This window comes from Coccidioides immitis, assembly GCF_000149335.2.
Source record: "Coccidioides immitis RS genomic scaffold supercont3.1, whole genome shotgun sequence".
Lineage (NCBI taxonomy): Eukaryota > Fungi > Ascomycota > Eurotiomycetes > Onygenales > Onygenaceae > Coccidioides > Coccidioides immitis.
Window position 1 is genome coordinate 7699307 of NW_004504310.1, and position 16725 is coordinate 7716031.

Sequence of the window (16725 nt, forward strand, 5' to 3'; positions counted from 1 at the left end):
CTCCTTGATCGAGGAATCGGGTATTGGCGTAATGCGCAGCATATCAGGTAGCGGCGAGTTTTATCAGGCAACTATCTGCTCCCTCCTAGAGGTGAAAACCACCATGCTCAGCAGGCTCACAGAGCCTCCACAGCCCTGCTGCCCTCGCCGCACTTTGAACGGCTCCAACTTCCTGCATCTCGACATGCCGATTTATATCGGCATATCGGATCTGTTGCTTCTCATTGTTTCTATTTCCAGTGGCACGTCGCGGTTTCCCAACGTGCGCGTCTGGGTGATACTGCTCCATAATATGCACATAAATATCTTTTGAAACGTTCTGTGCTAACCAGCGCATAATTTCCTTTCCCTCCTCTTCCATCCCAGGCATAACGAGATGTCTAACCAGTACGCCACTCTTTGCGATACCGTCAGCTGTGAAGCATAGATCGCCAACCTGGGCATACATAGCCTTTATACTTTCCATCGCTGTCTCAGTGTAGTTATCTGCCTTTAATAATCTTTTCGAGGAGCTGCTTTTCCAAACTTTGAAGTCTGGTAAGTATATATCGACCAGACCATCTAGGAGTTCGAGGGATTCGCGGGAATCGAATGCGGAAGTATTGTAGATTATGGGTAGTTTCAGGCCCAAGTCCCGTGCATGGAGAATAGATAGGGCAACCTGGGGAACAACGTGTTCCGGTGTGATAAGATTGATATTATGAACGTTACCAACATCCTGCAGCTTCATATACCACTCCGCAAGCTCCTCAGGGGTCAAATCGAAGCCATTCCGCTGATGCGCGATGTCCTGCCCGGAAACGGTAATAAATTAGCCAATATGCCCACCCATCTCCGATCTGCAATAGTGACTGAACACAAAGCTCACGTGGTTTTGACAAAATACACATCGCAGATTACATCCGGAGAAGAACACGGATCCGCTTCCGTTAATTCCCTGTACGCATGGCTCTTCACCAAAGTGCGGCGCAATCACATTGACCTTGACTTTCTCAGCACCAATCAGACAATGGCCTGTCCTCTCATAGCGATTCACACCACACAAGCGTGGGCACAGGTTGCAGTTGGCTAGATGGGTGTGTGCAAGTGAGCGTTTTTTCGATGCATCGGCGGAGGAAAGGAGGTGGTAGCGCGGAATATAAGAATCTAGCAGAAACGGAGGGGCGAGATGAACACCACGAGTTTGCCGCCCCGTTGCTCGGATAATCGAATCCAAGCCAGGCTTTGGGGTTCTTCGTGCCAGAGATTTGAGGGTGAACATCTTGGATGCTCGGAACTAACTAACGGCTACCGGGAAATTTAACTTCTCCACCGTCGGGGCCAGCCAAGCCGCGCCAGAGCCTTCAACTGTCGCCCGAAGTTAACTCCTCTGCGAAAAACAGAGATACTGTATCGTTTAGAAAGCATGAGGGAATAAGGCATATTATTATTCACCTGCATTGAATATAAGTGATATCTATGGTACATGTATTTAAACTGGACAAAATGTGCGACATCCCGTATACATGTTAAAAAATCCTGCAACATCCAAATCTTCAACTCCAAACAGCCGCCTGAAAATCCACTTTTCTTCTGTTCTTAGCGGACAGAATACATCAAAATCCCCCTTGGAAAAGTCGCCAGCTTGAGACTTGTGGGAGGGATGAATGGAATATAACCAGACACTCCGCAAATGGGATAAACATGAAGATGGAGGAGAGTGGGCGTGAAAGAATCAGGGAGGGATATTTTCAAACAACATAATGTACAGAGAATCAAACCGCGGACTCCGGGTGGATGGAATCCATTTCCCGAAGAACACCACTAATATCCCTTTGAACGCCACGTTGAGCCCAAGCTTATCAAAAATCGGGGATAGAACGGGACACGCAAACTCCTTTCACCTTATTTTTTAAACGCCCGCTATAATGCATTGGAAGAGAAACCATAACTTTGAAACATGCACATCGAGACGATAAAATGTAGAGAACATGGCAGGCCAGGAGCCAACGCTGCTCTAAGAGAAGAAGTATTGACTGTTTTTGAGCCTCTTAACATCGAATTCGCCCTATATACAAGTTAGCATCTTGAAGCCAAGCATGTGAGATCAAAGCAAGCAGTGAAACTTACCTTTGAAGGAATGGGACGGAATGTCACCGGCAGCCAAACCCAGACAGCCGCGGAAGTCTTCTTTCTCTCGGATTTAAAACTAGGTTCTTCTGGGCCTTCCGCAGCCGTGTCAAGAGGGTCATCCGCCGTAAACATTTCGCTGGAGGAATTCGAGTCCTCCTCCGCATCGAGCATAGAATCGACACTCGCTGCTTCGTCTTCTGGTGAGATGTGTCCCATAGCAGCAACACCGAGAGATTGGACAGAGACCAGAGATTCTTCCGCATTTTGACAGCTTGCGAAGATGCTCCCAGGAGTAACCATTGCTTCGCCCTTTATTCTTTCCAGCTCGTCGGTCGACCGAAGTAGTTGAAGGCGCTTGTATTCGAGCAGAAGCTCATCAGTTTGATGTTCTCTTGATTTCCCCTTTCCGTTCTGTTTGCGCCATGCAGAAATCTTTTGCGCTACTGTAGATTTTGGTCGCAGTTTAGCAAGATACACGTGTTTCGAATATCGAGCTTTAAATTCCGAAGCTAGTCTTCCAACAATATCCTCGGAATGCATGCGAACAAAAGCATCGCGCAAGACCCGGTTCATGGTATCAATGTCACCAGCGTGTGTCCAGAATGAATCGTGCACTGCGGAGAAGGAGAGGCCCAGCTCATCACATTTAATTGCCGAAAGCATCATGTGAGTGGCATCTAAAGAATGAATAAAGTTAGGTGGAAATGCTTGAAGTTGCTTGCGTCGATTGACAACATCCGAAGAGTGAGGATCTTTGATACTGAGGGTCTGGAGAGTAGTAACAACACGGCGAGTTTTAGCTTCTCGGTACGGCTGGACAACCGGCAGCTTCAATGGAGTAGTCCAAATGACTGTGGATAGGAATCTTTTTGACAAGTCATCTATGATGGCTTTCTTCTTGGCCTTACTGGTACCAGAAATAGGAACGTGCCTAGCTGCCTCGAGAGCCTCGATCTGTTCGGGGCCCAAAGATTGGGTTATTCGGTTGGCGCAATCACCAAGCCAAAACTGAATCTCGTGGGCACCGGTAAACATTGAGCTCAAGGCGGCAAAAATCTTTCGTGTGATGTAAGTGGCACACTTTCCAACAACGTTCCGCTCACTCAACTCGGGGAAGAATGCATTTAGCTGCTTCTGGACCTGTCTTATAGCCCCAAGGAAAGTAACGCCATACACATTTGTCATCACCGTCTGCTTGACAATCTTTCGGTTGACCTTGTCCTCAAGTATTTTTGCAAGCTGGTTACCGGCAGCGGCCTCTTGAGCGATGGATTGACGAACGTGGTCCGCCACAGCCGAGTAGATATCTGATGGACGATCGGACGGTTCGAGGTTCACCTGGCGGGCACCGATAATGTCGCCGCCAAGAGCGGCGTAGTGCTGTAGCCCGTTACAAGAACCATCCTGGTGAATGGGCAAATGAGATATGTATTTGGTGGGATCAGGGCAAGCAAGTGCATTTTTAAGTTCGATACAAGCTGCCAGGCACTGGAAAGGGTCAGAAGCTTCAAGCCACCACCGTCGTCCGTTTAACCCTTTCTCTGCAGAATCAATCACATCATCCAAATGGTCCATGGCAAACTGAGCCCGCTCGTCGAAGCTGGCTTTATCATACCCATAGACGTTGGCAATGTGAATTTTAAGCCACCTCAAGCCACGTTCACCTAACTCTCTGCCTTTGCTGAAGAGCAGCAGTCCACGACACATGTCTGGACCCATCTGGTTGAAATAGGGAGGTAGCGGATACGCCCTGCCACGGAAATCCATATTATGGGGTAGGTAAAACGTCTCACCGACGTACGCGCGTGCAATCTCCAGTTGGAGGTTTTGGAAACATCTTTGAGAGTGCAATCCAGACCGTTTATTATCAACGAGAGTCTTGGAACGATAATACGCCCGGAGCTGCACCGGATCGTCGGTTTCAGGTTTCGTAGGTTCTGGAAGATTTGGGTCCACGGGAGCGATATCGGCCAGCTCGTCACCAGAGTTCCAGGCTTCGAGCATCACATCGAATACTGGTTTATTGATCCGCCAACCAGTCTTTCCTAGAACATTTAACCCTGCAAAAATCTCGTCTAAGTCACCACGACTCGCGGCAGCTCTGACATATTGCCTTTGCAAACACTGAGAGTCATTTGATCGGGCCCGCATAATGATTGTCGGTTGGTTTAGGAAGCCACCGTAACGGTATGAAGTCCAAGGCTGTGGGGGGGACACCATTGGTAAATGTTTCGCAAGTAATGAACTCGCAGGTTCCCTTCGAAATCTGTCCACAACGCTATCATGTATATGGACAAATCCGACACTGTGCCCTTTTTCTAGTTGGTAGACGTGGCGAAAGGCAGGCTGTTTAACGAACGTGATCTCGCCCGTCTCGGTGTTCTGTTGTTTAACAACAACTTTCGTCGAAGAGAAGAGCATCGATGCTAAAAGAGATCCAATTTTAGCTTCCACCGCCGCACTCCACTTGATGGGCTCGTGAATTTCATTATATTTTTCAATCAAAGACTCCCGGACTCCCTTCCTACCACGATTCGATGGTATAAGGTCTTGCACCAATTTTGCACGTCTGCCGCTGTCGAGCGGCGCAGATTTAGAGGGGGTTTCCTGGATCCGATCAGTTACATATTCCTCCTGGACAGCCCTTCCCAAAAGCATGATGAGCCGAGTCAGTCGTATTCCCTTATTCATTCCAGTCTTGCCCAAAGCGTTCATTGTTGCCAGGATTGTAATGGCAGCAAGCCTATCCGGGCCAATGGAATTCATGAAAGGAGCATATTCGCATCGATCATTGTCTTCTGATGTTTTTCGTTTTTTCTCTTGGGCTTTGAGAATGGACTGAATCTCTCCTTCAATACTCGTGAGAAGGCTTTGGTGCCAATCCCACAACACACCTCCGAGTTTGTCGCCTCCGGTGGGGTTCGAGGGCCTAGAGTTTCGCTGCGCGCTCTCCTTCCGCCAGCGCTCCATAGCCGCGATGACAGAATCCTGCTCTAAGCGAAGTTGCCTTTCTCGGATGGACTCCGAGCTTACCGCTTCGGGTTCCGTGGTGGTTTTAGATTGATTAAATAGCGACAGCGTTTCCTTTAGAGAGGTGAGTCCAAAACCCTTTTGCAACGTAGCCCTAACCTCAGGCATCGCAGGTAGATCTTCTAGCGGAGAAACTAGCTCTGAAGGCTTGGGTGGAGTCGAGTCTGGTAACTCGCTGACATCACCAAGAGCCGCCCCTTGGAAGTCCGAGGAACATATTTCTGATAGAAGGCCAAGGTCTGCTTCGGAAAGGACTGGAAGGCCTAACACTTCTTCTTCCACATTGGCTTCCTTCGCCATTTTCCAGTATCGACGAACTGAACGATCCCGTCTTGGACCAAGCAGCATGCGCAGAGTCATCCTTAACATCAAGGCATATGTGGTAGCATCTGGTTCCACTTTGGCCAGCTGTAACATTTGAACTTCGAACCACTTTTGTACGTCCCATACCAAAGATGGTCGACGATTCAAAATCATATGCGATACCATCATTCGTATATACTTATTATGCAGGTCGACAATCTCGGGGGAGCCATGAGGGTATAGAGTGGATAGGCGATGAACGAGCTGAGCGGCGCGGTCGAACATGCCAACGGTCAAGCTAACGTCTAAATTTGCAAGCATCTCATTGGTATCGCCCCCAATGCTTTTCTCTCTGCGTAAAGCCTTTGGCCTCGTTGCCAAGTAGTCTCTGATAACGATAAGCGGAGATGCATCCTGTTCGGTTGGGTCTGAGGGATCTGAGAAGGGCAGAGGTGTTTGGAGCGGCGTTGTGAACGAGGTTTCCGAACCAAGTTTATTATATGGCTCAAGTTTGTGGTATGATTCAAGGCCTTCGAACGGTACATAAACATCTGAGGTCGCAGTTGCGAAAGCACGGAAAGATTGTAATGCGGTGACACGAGGCGGTGGGACGGGAAACGATGTTTTGGACGGAGGCCCGATCGAAGGGGTCCTGGCAGATGCAGATTCGCATCTTGCAAGTGCTGGATATAGCCAAGGTAAGGTCAGTTGTTTGCAGGACCTCTGTAGGGAATAAAAGGCATGTTTTCTGTGGGCGGCGCGAGATAACATCGCTGCGACTGGCGAATGTCTTGAAAATGAATGGATTTGAGAACAAGGGATTAAAAGAAATACAAAGCACACAAACAAATATACAAAAGAAAAGAAAAAGGCAAAGGTAGAACTGAGGAGGGAGAGGACGGAGAATTGAATTAAAAACCGATCCCTTTCCCCCTTGACCTTTGTTGCAATCAAATCGGAGTAGAGAGAAAGTCGAAGCTGGAGAAGAAAAAAAGCTTCGTCGCAGCGTCGAAATCATAGCTGGCTGAGTAAGCGGTGATCACCGAAATTTTTTTTCGGCGTTAACTCACGTGATGCACTCAACGGTTAGGGACTAGTGGCAAACTAAAATCAGCCAATAAAACGCGTGGATGGCGCGATTAATCATCCGATGCTAGTTAGTTACATAATCAGCAAGAGTGGCCTAAGCCGAGAGGATATCAGCCAGCACTCCGTATATGCTCTCAATACTCCATACTCCGTACCCGCTATGATGTCTCAGCTCGCCGCCATAGCTACGTCCACATCGCCGTCGCCTATTCCTGATGCATGCAAAGCATTGCTTGACGATCTTCTCTTCTTTCGTCTCATCTTCATGGCCCATCCAGTCATATCCGGTCGCGTGGGGTCTACCCGAGGCGCGCTCATGCCATCAACGTAATCATCCGCTTCGATAGCCGATTCTAATTGTGGAGGCTCCTCTATCGTCCGATTGAACATGTATTCTTCGTATTTATCCCATGACTCCTCGTCCTGTATCGCGTATTAGGGTCGGTAAAAGGAGCAAATTAAGATGTGCAAGGGTAAAGGAAGAAATAACTCACGTTCTCGTCAATCCACGTATACTTTTCCCATTTTTCATCTTGCATTTGTTTTAACAGCTCATTATTCCGTTGTCCGCCAGTCTGTTCCGATTCCGCAGATTTAACTTTAACATCGATCGCTCGTGCTTCCGTGGGACGCGATGCACCCTCTTCATCTCCATCTTTCCTTCCTTTCACTGTCGTTTTGTTTTTAACTAGGGCTTCATCATACGCATCCAGGTGGTGTAGCTGAGGGCGGAGTGGTACAATGGCTGACAGGGGAGCAAGGTGAAGCTCATCTGCAAGCGCAACAGATATCAGTATCCTGCTCATGACATCACTCGGGTCTTTCCCATCAGACTCACTATCCTTGAAAGCACCGAGCATGTAAACCGGATCCCCCTCTATTGCCTCTTTTATCCTCCCTCCCAGCGTTTGTGTTGTCATAATATGACCGGCTTTAAGCTCCTCATCCTCCAGGTCTCTATATCCACCACCATCTTCATCATCCCAATAGTCCTTGGCCACGGAATCACCCTCCAGCTTCGTCTTTCCAGTTACCACCCCTCCCGTATTAAATCCTCCAGCTATGCCATGTGTCCCTCCCTCTTGAATAATCCGGCTCTTCTTCAATGCATTTCCGTAACGCAGCCCCTTCCGCTCGTCATAGTTGACACGTGTGTTAATTGGGATATCAACTTCAACAAGTCCAGTTTTAGGTTTTAGTCGTAGTTCGGTAGGCTTCTGCAGAGTGAGGTCGCTGTAAGGTTGCGTGGAGGAGCGATCGGGATATTGGAGAAGAAAGCGGCGGACTTGAGCATCGGTAATGAAAATGTCGTAGGATGCGATAACTGGATCGTCGGCAGGGTCATCGTCAGAGGCAGTGTCTTTGCACTGTGGTCAGCTTTGGAGAATTGAGGGGTGTGCAAAGAGTTTCTTGCTCACAGGGCATCATGATAGCTCAGAATGACAGTTAAGGAATTCTACGCGCTCGAGATTGGTGACCAGAGTCAACATCCCATTACCTGCAAAAGCACGTCCGTCGGCAGCATGGGTCGTAAGATGAGTTTTGAGCTTTGGGGATCAGGTGTACTCCGTAGTGTCCTAATTTTTACATTTGCTTATCGATAAGATGCTCCAACTTTAAATTAACCAACTCAACGAACTTGTGCACTTCGTTCTGGGGCCGAATTTACCATAATCATCCCAACACCAGCCCTTCTTGTCTGTGCAAGTCATCTCAATGGTTCATACAGAATACTTGTCGAGAAAATCTTTACCAGGCATTCAATCACAGTGGATACACAGAATTAATACATAACTACTGCTTTTGGAGTCCATCCTTATAACGAAGAACAAGCCCCACACCAGACCAACTCATGCCTCTGGAAGACACGAGCGACATAGTCAGAAAGGTATCAACTAGGTTAAAAGGTCGGGAGATATGATATCAAACGTTAAAAATGCAAAATTCAAGGTATGCACAGCGCATGCAAGAAAGAGGAATTTCCACTGGTCCATTCATTCTTCGCCTTCATCTTCCGCGACCTGCATTGTAGTCTGTTAGCGATACCTACAGCTGAAAAACTTCTCGAATGCGAACAAATTAGAGTCAACTTACCCCTTCGTGGAAATTTTTCCCCTCAGTTGTCTCCTTGATAACTCCTGCGCGAACACACCAGTCCCCAAACCTCTCTGGAAGGGCCCCATCCACGTTCCTCTCCAGCGCATACCGTTTCAACAACCCTTTCATAATGTCCAAAATTTCCTCCTCTTTGATTGAAGCACGGTACAGCTTATTCAGTCGCTGCCCATGATATCCACCGCCGAGATACATATTATAAGCACCATACGCTTTGCCAACAAATGCCACTTCAGCAAGCCAGGGACGGGCACAGCCATTGGGGCATCCAGTCATGCGCATGACAATGCTATCTCGTCCAAGGCCGTTCTCTTCAAGTGTTGACTCCAACTTTGTTATAAGGACCGGAAGGTAGCGCTCAGATTCGGCCATCGCAAGACCACATGTAGGGAAGGCGACACAGGCGGATGAGGAGAGGCGGAGACCACTGAATGCAGTGTTGTCAAGTTTATATTTAGCCATCAGTTGTTTGATGGCTGGAAGGTCCGCATCCTCGACATTGGACAGGATTAAATGCTGATTACCGGTAAGACGGAATTCTCCCTTGCCGAGCTCAGCAAGCTCTCGCAAGCCGGTTCTCATTTGGAAGTCCGCGGTATCTTCCACACGGCCGTTTTCAATGAAGAATGTGAAGTGGTTAAGCCCCTTCTCGTCTTTCTGCCAGCCGAAAGTATCGACGTTGGAATCAAATTTGAACGGACGAGGTGGTGCGAAACGAAGTCCGTTGGGAAGGATCTCCTCGACCTTGTCCTTGAAGACGTCGACGCCCATATCGTCAATTGTGTACTTTAGACGAGCATGCTTACGGTTCTTTCGATCGCCATGGTCTCGTTGCACCAACATAATCTTCTCACAAACGATGTGTGCCTGATTGGCCGGAACGTAGCCCAACATGCTGCCTGTACGAGGATATGTCTTCTTGTTGTTATGTGACATACCCATTCCACCACCAGCGAGGATATTAAACCCTTCGAGATGTCCGTCAGCTCCCTTGATAGCGATCAGACCGATATCATGAGCGTAAACATCTGTATCGTTGTGAGGAGGAATAGCGATGGTGATTTTGAACTTGCGAGGAAGATATGTTGGGCCATAGAGCGGTTCATGATCAACGATCGCGTCGCCAGCAACTTGGATCTTCTTGTCATTTTCGTCCTTTAGCCAGATTTCGTGATATGCGGTGGTGGCAGGTAAAAGATGGTCACTGATCTTTTTCGAAACCTGGTGGACCTCACGATGGTAAGTCGAAAGCTCCGGGAGACTGCTGCACATGACGTTTCGGTTGACATCACCACATGCAGCGATAGTGGTCATCAAAGCCTTGTTGATCGCCTGCATGGCTGGCCGAAGCTTGCCTTTGACGACACCGTGGAATTGAAACGTTTGTCGTGTCGTGAGCTTCATAGTCTCGTTACCATATGCGCTGCTAATTGCATCCATTTGCAGCCATTGTTGCGGAGTGGCGACGCCGCCTGGTAAACGGCAACGAATCATAAAACTGTATGCGGGCTCGAGGCCCTGAGCCTTGCGCTCGTCTCTGACATCGCGATCATCTTGCATATAAGTACCGTGAAACTTCGTGAGTTGCTGATCAGAGGCGGAAATTGCACCAGTCGAGGTATCCCGGAGCCCTTCAGCGATAGTTCCACGGAGATAATTCGATTGAATTTTAATATCTTCGTTCGTCAATGGCGGTGGTTCCTCTGGCAAGCCTTCAACCTTATCAACACCGAGAGCCTGCCATAATCTGGGCTCCCATTCTTGGTAGCTTGTCTGGTAACCATCTGGATCTTGATCGTCACCCAATCCAATATCTGCAAGTTTCTTTGCGCCGAGGAATGAGAGACGGCTATCCAAGTCCTTGCCAGGCTTGTTATAGTAGATCTTGTCTTCCTTTCGCGGCCAATAATGGCTATCACCAAGGCCAAATACGGAGTAATGGACAGAACTAAGGTCAAGATCTGCAGAATTCTTAACGGTTTCCCAGAAATTGCGCCCGTTTTGAGGGAGCTCTCCCTGGCCAGCCGTGCTGGAGATAAAAACGATATTCTCCTCGGTCGGCAGATCTTCAATTGGGTAATCATCCATGGCCATAACAGCGGTCTTCAAACCTCGGGCTTTACCCCGATTGCCCAATCTCTTCGCCAAATTCTCTGCGTTTCCATTGTCCGATGCGAACAAGATGGTGAGAGGAGCCCCAAACAGGCCTTCTAATAGTTTATCATATGCATCTTTTGCAGCACGCTTCTGCAAAGCACGTACCTCGGAGCCGTATGACTCCGACAAAGCCGCAGAGAACCTAGGATTGCGCTTCATGATCTGGGTAAGCTGGTTATCTCTCCGCAAAAATTCCTCTAATTCTCTCTTGATACGCTCAGAATCCAATGCAAAATTCGGTTCTCCTTTCTCAGCGTTGTTCGGATTCCATCTATATAATGGCCAGTATCCCAAGTCGACAGCTTTCTTGGTCTCTTGCAGCACGGTCAACGGAGAGTCATCCTCTTTGTTGTACGGAAGATAAGCAACAACTACGGATGGACCCTTGAATTGGTCTGCCTCCGTGATCGCTTGCAATACCTGGGTATATGAGCTGTAGACGGCAACAGAGGCGACATAGGCATTGCCATAATTCATGGCGTATAAACCAATGTCCTTTTTTCTTCTAGTCGGATCAGCCGCAACACGTTCTGAATAAGGCTGGGAGTCGATAATGAGCATATTCACATTTGCACCGGAAGCAAGAACGTGATGCACACCAGAGTTGCCAAGGTCATAGGCCCAAGCATCGGACCCGATGAGCCATTGAGACTCTGCGAAGAAAAACTGCTTCGAAGCGAGGAGCTCCCTGGACAGGCTAGAGCCGTCAACTAACAAACGCGCGATTACATCAGGGGCAATCTGGTTAATTTTCTTGGGCTCGGCGGCATTTAATGCCCATTTAGACAACCAGTTCCTCGGAATATCTGTAGCGAACTCGTTGGACTTGACAGCCTCCTGGACCTCGCCGACAAATCGTTCCCTTCGTTCCATCCGCGCAATCAGCGAACCAAAGCCATATTCCGGGCTGGTGGAAACCGTCGCCGAAATTCCAGCGTGCTGGGAGCCAAGTTGGTTTGCAACATGCAAACGGCCATCGAAGAGTTGGTTGAGGATCTTTACATATGCATTCTCGTTTGCAGGTTGCTCCAATTGCAACTTGCTCGCTACCTCGGATGGTTCTTTCTGCGTGCCGACATCAAGATTCTGAATTGGAGAAGAAGCGGTTAAATTCTGGAAGATGCCACGCAGAGCCTGTCGTACGGTTGAAGGCTCAACATATCCCAGTCTGTAGCCGACAAGGAGAGGACTATTTCCGCCGCCCTGCCGGGCTAAACTGGATAAAAGATCTAAAAATGACGGGCCCCATTTCGTGGTCTTGCGGACTTGTTCCAGCACGGCTATCCGCTCTACCGATGTTGGGATTGTTCGTGATATTTGACTGCCCACCCAAGGACGGTATAAGCGAGCCGTAATGATGCCGATACCCGGAAAATCTCCCTTGCTACTAGGGTCGCTGAGAATGTCGACGAAAATGCGAGTGGATCCGAAGATAAAAAGCGCATTTTTCGCATTTTCGGGACCAACGTACTCGATGGCATGATAAGTTCTCCCCGTTCGAGCTGCTAGGGAGTCCCAGATATGGGCTGCGATTTGGAAAATATCCGATGCATCCACCGGTCTCCGAGTTGGAGCCTCGACTGTTGTTGCGGCGGAGCTGGGAACGGCACTCCCGGAAATGCTATCCCCCTGTGAAGAAGCAATAGATGAGGCCTCTGTGCTTGAAAGATCCTTGGATAAAGCTGGAAGTTCTGAAGTTGCCACCGCTTGACTTTGCGCAGCGGCCAAGCCTTGCTCTTCAACTGTCGCGATCCGCCCAGAATTTGCATAAATGGTTTGAGAGGTTCCATTGGATTGATGGAGAGCCCTTGCGCTGTTCAAATCAAGTATTTCGGTAACAAGTTCCGGGTCTTCTTCCGCAATTGGAACGTCACCACTAGCATTGCTGCTGTCGAAGAAATGAATGACACCCTTTCCAGACTTAATTGCCAAAGCATGGGCTGTCAAGGCAATATCTTGTGCTTCTTGGGGAGTCTCAGAATGAAGAAATGAAAAGCCACATTGCCTAATGGAACTGATAACAGAGAAGTCCGGGAAGGCAGCCGGCTCCAGAGAAACGTGGAGGACGATGGGATACTGTGCAAGTCGATAAAGATGCGGGATTGAGGAAAGCAGGATAGATGAAGAAGTGGTCACAGATACATATTTCCCATTTTGCAATGGATGAAACGCCGAAAGCAGAGGGTCTTCATTTTGGCGTACTGCGCGAACCTGATAGGATTTGGTCAGCACACTTCACTAGCGCCAGAGCTGTCCGTGACAATTGGGCATGATAAATCGTGAGAGATGGAGACACCAACTTCTGGCACTTCATGTGACACTATTCCCTGCACATTCTTTGCAGAGAGCTGCTTCAATTGCTGAGAGAACTCCGAATCTCCCTGGAGTGATGGCTGCACCGATAGCACCAGGTCGCTGGAGAGATATGCAACCCTAGCAGCTAAACAAAGCACATATTAGAAAAGTGACCAGCTTCATACCAGGACAATCTCATGAATGGTAAAAATTTTCTCACCTGCTTCAGCCGCTGTGTTGACACCCATCTCAGAGAAATTTGCAGGGGCGGACGCCAGATCTATACGATTCGCGAGGCACGGAGGAGTGATATTACGCGCGAATGCCACCACATCCAGCGAACACGAAGAAGAAAATTCAAAAGATCAAGGCAAAGAAATGTCTAGCTTTGCTAATGACTTTATAAAGAAAAAAAAAAAAAAAATAATCACGAACTGAGAAATAAATTCCCATTCCCCTTTTCACAAGTCCGCTGGCAGCTCATACATGCCGACCGAACAGCGGGGCGCTGATTGGCCAGAGATCACGACATCGATGCAAATAAAGGGTGCTATCACAGCAAACAGCGCAAACGGTGCAAACAGTCGACCGCCGCGGGTTAACTATCTCCCGAGTGCGGCCAGCGGGCTCTCCAGCATTTTGATGCTATGATTAAGGAGCTCAGGCCTACGCTATTTTGTGAGCAATTTTGACCATGGGAATCTATATTCTACTGGGCAATGTATACAGATACTATGGTGGAAAGGCCATCGAATGTACTGCTATACATCCTTCCCATGAAGCCACCATGCGCTGATGCCTAGGGAAAAATCGTGGAGAGTTGCGCGAATTGCGTGATCAGCCAGGTAAATGCCGCCAAATCCGGGGAAAGGATTTGCGGCTCCAATCTGTGACAAGGGTAAACCCATGTGGGCGACTGCAAGGCGCAGAGTAACAATAGAGGGGTATTAGTAATTCATCTACTCCGTAGTTATCTAGATTGTAATCCGTAGAATACGTCTCAGAGCATTTCCCAAAGCACTCCACATCTTCCGAGACATCTCATTAAGGCGGGTTCAACCGAACCGCAAATTCAACAACATATTATTCAATCAACCCAGAAAACAGCCGTGGCCCATGTCACACTCCCCTAAGTAACGCACGGTATATGCCTCAACCCCCGGACCAACGCCAGGTGCCACGCCAACGTCCATCATAACCACTTCGAATTCAACACAAGAACCCAGGAATAATATGTATCAATCTGATTGGGGGAAAGGAGAAAAAAAAAAAAAAAAAGAGCCACAACCGTTTATAGACCACTCCCGCTGAGCAGGGGCATTGAAGGCGCCGCCGGGCCGCCCTGTTTCATTCGAAATTGCCAGCTTTTTCTTTTCAGTTTATCGCACGAAACTAGATTTCGACGACCAGCGCTGTTGAAATTGAAAAACACTTAAAGTGGTATGCACCCAATAAATCACATAAAATCACTCCACCGGTTGTTGCAGTCGTTTCACATAGGAGGGTAAAGCCACCATGTATGTACGCACGTACGCAGATATATGCAGAACGATCATGCCAAATGCCAATAGTACCAGACCAAAAGAGTTCATCCGGGATGTTTTGAAATCCGCAACATCCATCACATTCAATAACGTATCACAGCTAATATATCAAAAGGCTACCAAGGGTTGCCTTCCGGTGCATTTTGTGATTTCGGTACTTGTGGGTTCCCCGGCGGCGGGAGCTTGTTGGCATCCTGGGCCGCTGCACCCTGGTGCAGGGCGATGTGTTGCAGCACGGACTGAGATGGAACTGGAGGGCCAGTCCCTGACCGTCGCCGCCGCTCACGCTCGCTGAGCCCGCCATCCGCAGAATTGAAAAATCCACGGTTCCGATGGAATTTTCGGTTTAGACCAAACATCCAACCATCGTCATCGTCTCCATCGAGCCAGTACCTCCGACCAACGGAAATCATAGCACGGCCTAGCTTGCCTTTCCATCCTTGTCCATCTGGCAGTCGAGCAGAGAATGGATTCGGCTCCAGTTCGATATTACTCACAGTGGATGGGTTGCGACTATGAGCAGCTGAACCGTGGCGAGAAAGTGGAGATCTGGGGCTGAAAGCATGCTGTCGGAGGCATTGTCTCGCAAAAGCCATCATCACCAGGACGAAGTAGACGCGGATTGTCCACAGCGTGCAAATAACCCCAATGCTCTGAAGGCCCTCCGGTTGAAGGACACCATTCCCTAGGCTTGGCTTCCCATCGAGTCCATCGACGGCTCCGGCGGGGGCGGATGCAGGCTCCGTAGAAGCAAAGGTACCGTCTCCAGGTGCGACGTGAACGGACGAGACGTTGAATTTCGGATTGGTGAACCCAGCCGTATCGCCCATGGTCGAGCTACCCGGACCAGACGTTGGCGCAGAATGGTGGTGCTGTGAGATAACAAGGAACCATGTCACCGCAAAGGCAGCTGTGTACGCGGCATTGATCAGACTGTCCAGGAGATAAAACCATGCCAGGGCCAGGCAGTAGAAAGGCGTCTGTTTCCGAATGTGCGGCGCCAAAAATGCGGTTAGAACGAGGGCAAGGATGGAGTATATGTACATCGATAGTTGGAAAGGAGAAAGGCGGAAACCGGTAAGAATGGCGAGGAGGCCGTACAGTCCGCTGACTTTGTTAAGGAGGAGGGAAAGGGTAATAAGCGACGCGCCCGTCTGTAGGCTCATAACATAGAGAAATGTCTGCGACATCCTGACGGTTAGTTTTCAAATAAAATTCCCATAGTTTTCCAAATGCTCGAGTCTTTGGATACAAGGCTGGATTAAGCTTGAAACATTATACCTGTGGCCGCGGAAAGCGGAGAAATCGAAACGAGCGGCCCATCTTGCGCTGTCATACAACAGCAAGGGGGATTAGACGTTGCACAAGATCGCAGATTCTCAAGCAATGCAATAATGTTTTATTTTATTTTAATTTTTTTCTTTTTTCCCTGAATAACACCGTGCCAGGACTGGAGGTCAAAGAAAGAATGCTGCTGTTTTTCCAGGCTGCGGTGGAGATAAAACAGTGCATAATCCTGTAGAATAATAAAGTCCTGTTTAAAGTCTCCGTTCGATCCGCAAAGGCAATTGATTGGCTGCCGGCTTGGCATGTGGTTGGGCAGCGTGTCGGCCACAGAGTTGATCCGGTTCCGGAATATCAACCTGGCCTGCGGATTGCCTTCAGCACCCAAACAAAAGGGCGCTGAACTCACGGACGTGGCGCGCGTGTCCTCTGGAGCAGATGCGCGATAGCCCCCGGACCAGTGCGCGGTGACCCCCGCGAACTCAAAGCTCACCTCCCTTCAAGATCATTTACGCTTGCCTTTTTACGCGGACGAGGGATGGACCCGCGACGACCTGGGAAGGGTGCCGGCCCCGTAGATGAGCACCGGGACATCCGTGTGTGCCCTTGCTACGAACCTGAGCACGTAGTAGTGCGTGGTCTCTGTGGGCCGCGCGGTGGTGTAACCCGTTCAGATGAAAACTTACGCCCATCGGCAAAATGTGAACGTACCATCGTACACGGCGCAGTACGGAGGCCCTAAGCTTGAAATCTACCAAAACTTCTCCTCAATTCTATCGATGAAATGCGTCTTGAT

General features: G+C 49.0%; 5 protein-coding genes across 5 annotated transcripts; all 5 read right to left on the bottom strand.

The window, feature by feature from the left end:
- Positions 1 to 85: 85 nt before the first annotated feature.
- Positions 86 to 1261, bottom strand: CIMG_00272 (pyruvate formate lyase activating enzyme; the record flags this gene model as incomplete). Its single annotated transcript, XM_001246500.2, has 2 exons — positions 86 to 790; positions 869 to 1261. 2 exons carry the CDS (start codon positions 1259 to 1261, stop codon positions 86 to 88), a joined length of 1098 nt encoding a protein of 365 aa, XP_001246501.2.
- Positions 1262 to 1996: 735 nt separating this feature from the next.
- Positions 1997 to 6216, bottom strand: CIMG_00271 (mitochondrial DNA-directed RNA polymerase; the record flags this gene model as incomplete). The annotated part of the gene is made up of 2 exons (XM_001246499.2): positions 1997 to 2047; positions 2110 to 6216. 2 exons carry the CDS (start codon positions 6214 to 6216, stop codon positions 1997 to 1999), a joined length of 4158 nt encoding a protein of 1385 aa, XP_001246500.2.
- A 486-nt stretch (positions 6217 to 6702) lies between these two features.
- CIMG_00270 (uncharacterized protein) lies at positions 6703 to 7962 on the bottom strand (the record flags this gene model as incomplete). The annotated part of the gene is made up of 4 exons (XM_001246498.1): positions 6703 to 6957; positions 7029 to 7306; positions 7373 to 7894; positions 7953 to 7962. 4 exons carry the CDS (start codon positions 7960 to 7962, stop codon positions 6703 to 6705), a joined length of 1065 nt encoding a protein of 354 aa, XP_001246499.1.
- Positions 7963 to 8285: 323 nt separating this feature from the next.
- Positions 8286 to 13505, bottom strand: CIMG_00269 (sulfite reductase (NADPH) hemoprotein, beta-component). Its single transcript, XM_001246497.2, has 4 exons — positions 13322 to 13505; positions 13107 to 13246; positions 8629 to 13017; positions 8286 to 8555 (listed from the first exon to the last, which is right to left on the bottom strand). The coding sequence occupies exons 1-4, from the start codon at positions 13347 to 13349 to the stop codon at positions 8529 to 8531; spliced, it is 4584 nt and encodes a 1527-aa protein (XP_001246498.1). The 5' UTR covers positions 13350 to 13505; the 3' UTR covers positions 8286 to 8528.
- A 288-nt stretch (positions 13506 to 13793) lies between these two features.
- On the bottom strand, positions 13794 to 16129 carry CIMG_00267 (uncharacterized protein). The gene is made up of 2 exons (XM_001246495.2): positions 15927 to 16129; positions 13794 to 15826 (listed from the first exon to the last, which is right to left on the bottom strand). The coding sequence occupies exons 1-2, from the start codon at positions 15966 to 15968 to the stop codon at positions 14762 to 14764; spliced, it is 1107 nt and encodes a 368-aa protein (XP_001246496.2). The 5' UTR covers positions 15969 to 16129; the 3' UTR covers positions 13794 to 14761.
- Between the last annotated feature and the right edge of the window lie 596 nt (positions 16130 to 16725).

Coding starts and splice junctions, on each gene's coding strand:
- CIMG_00269 (XM_001246497.2), bottom strand. CDS start 13,349: ATGGGTGTCAACACAGCGGCTGAAGCAG. Junction 13,247..13,321: donor CAACACAGCGGCTGAAGCAG/GTGAGAAAATTT, acceptor TGCTTTGTTTAG/CTGCTAGGGTTGCATATCTC. Junction 13,018..13,106: donor TGTCACATGAAGTGCCAGAA/GTTGGTGTCTCC, acceptor AAATCCTATCAG/GTTCGCGCAGTACGCCAAAA.
- CIMG_00267 (XM_001246495.2), bottom strand. CDS start 15,968: ATGGGCCGCTCGTTTCGATTTCTCCGCTTTCCGCGGCCACAG. Junction 15,827..15,926: donor TCCGCTTTCCGCGGCCACAG/GTATAATGTTTC, acceptor AGGATGTCGCAG/ACATTTCTCTATGTTATGAG.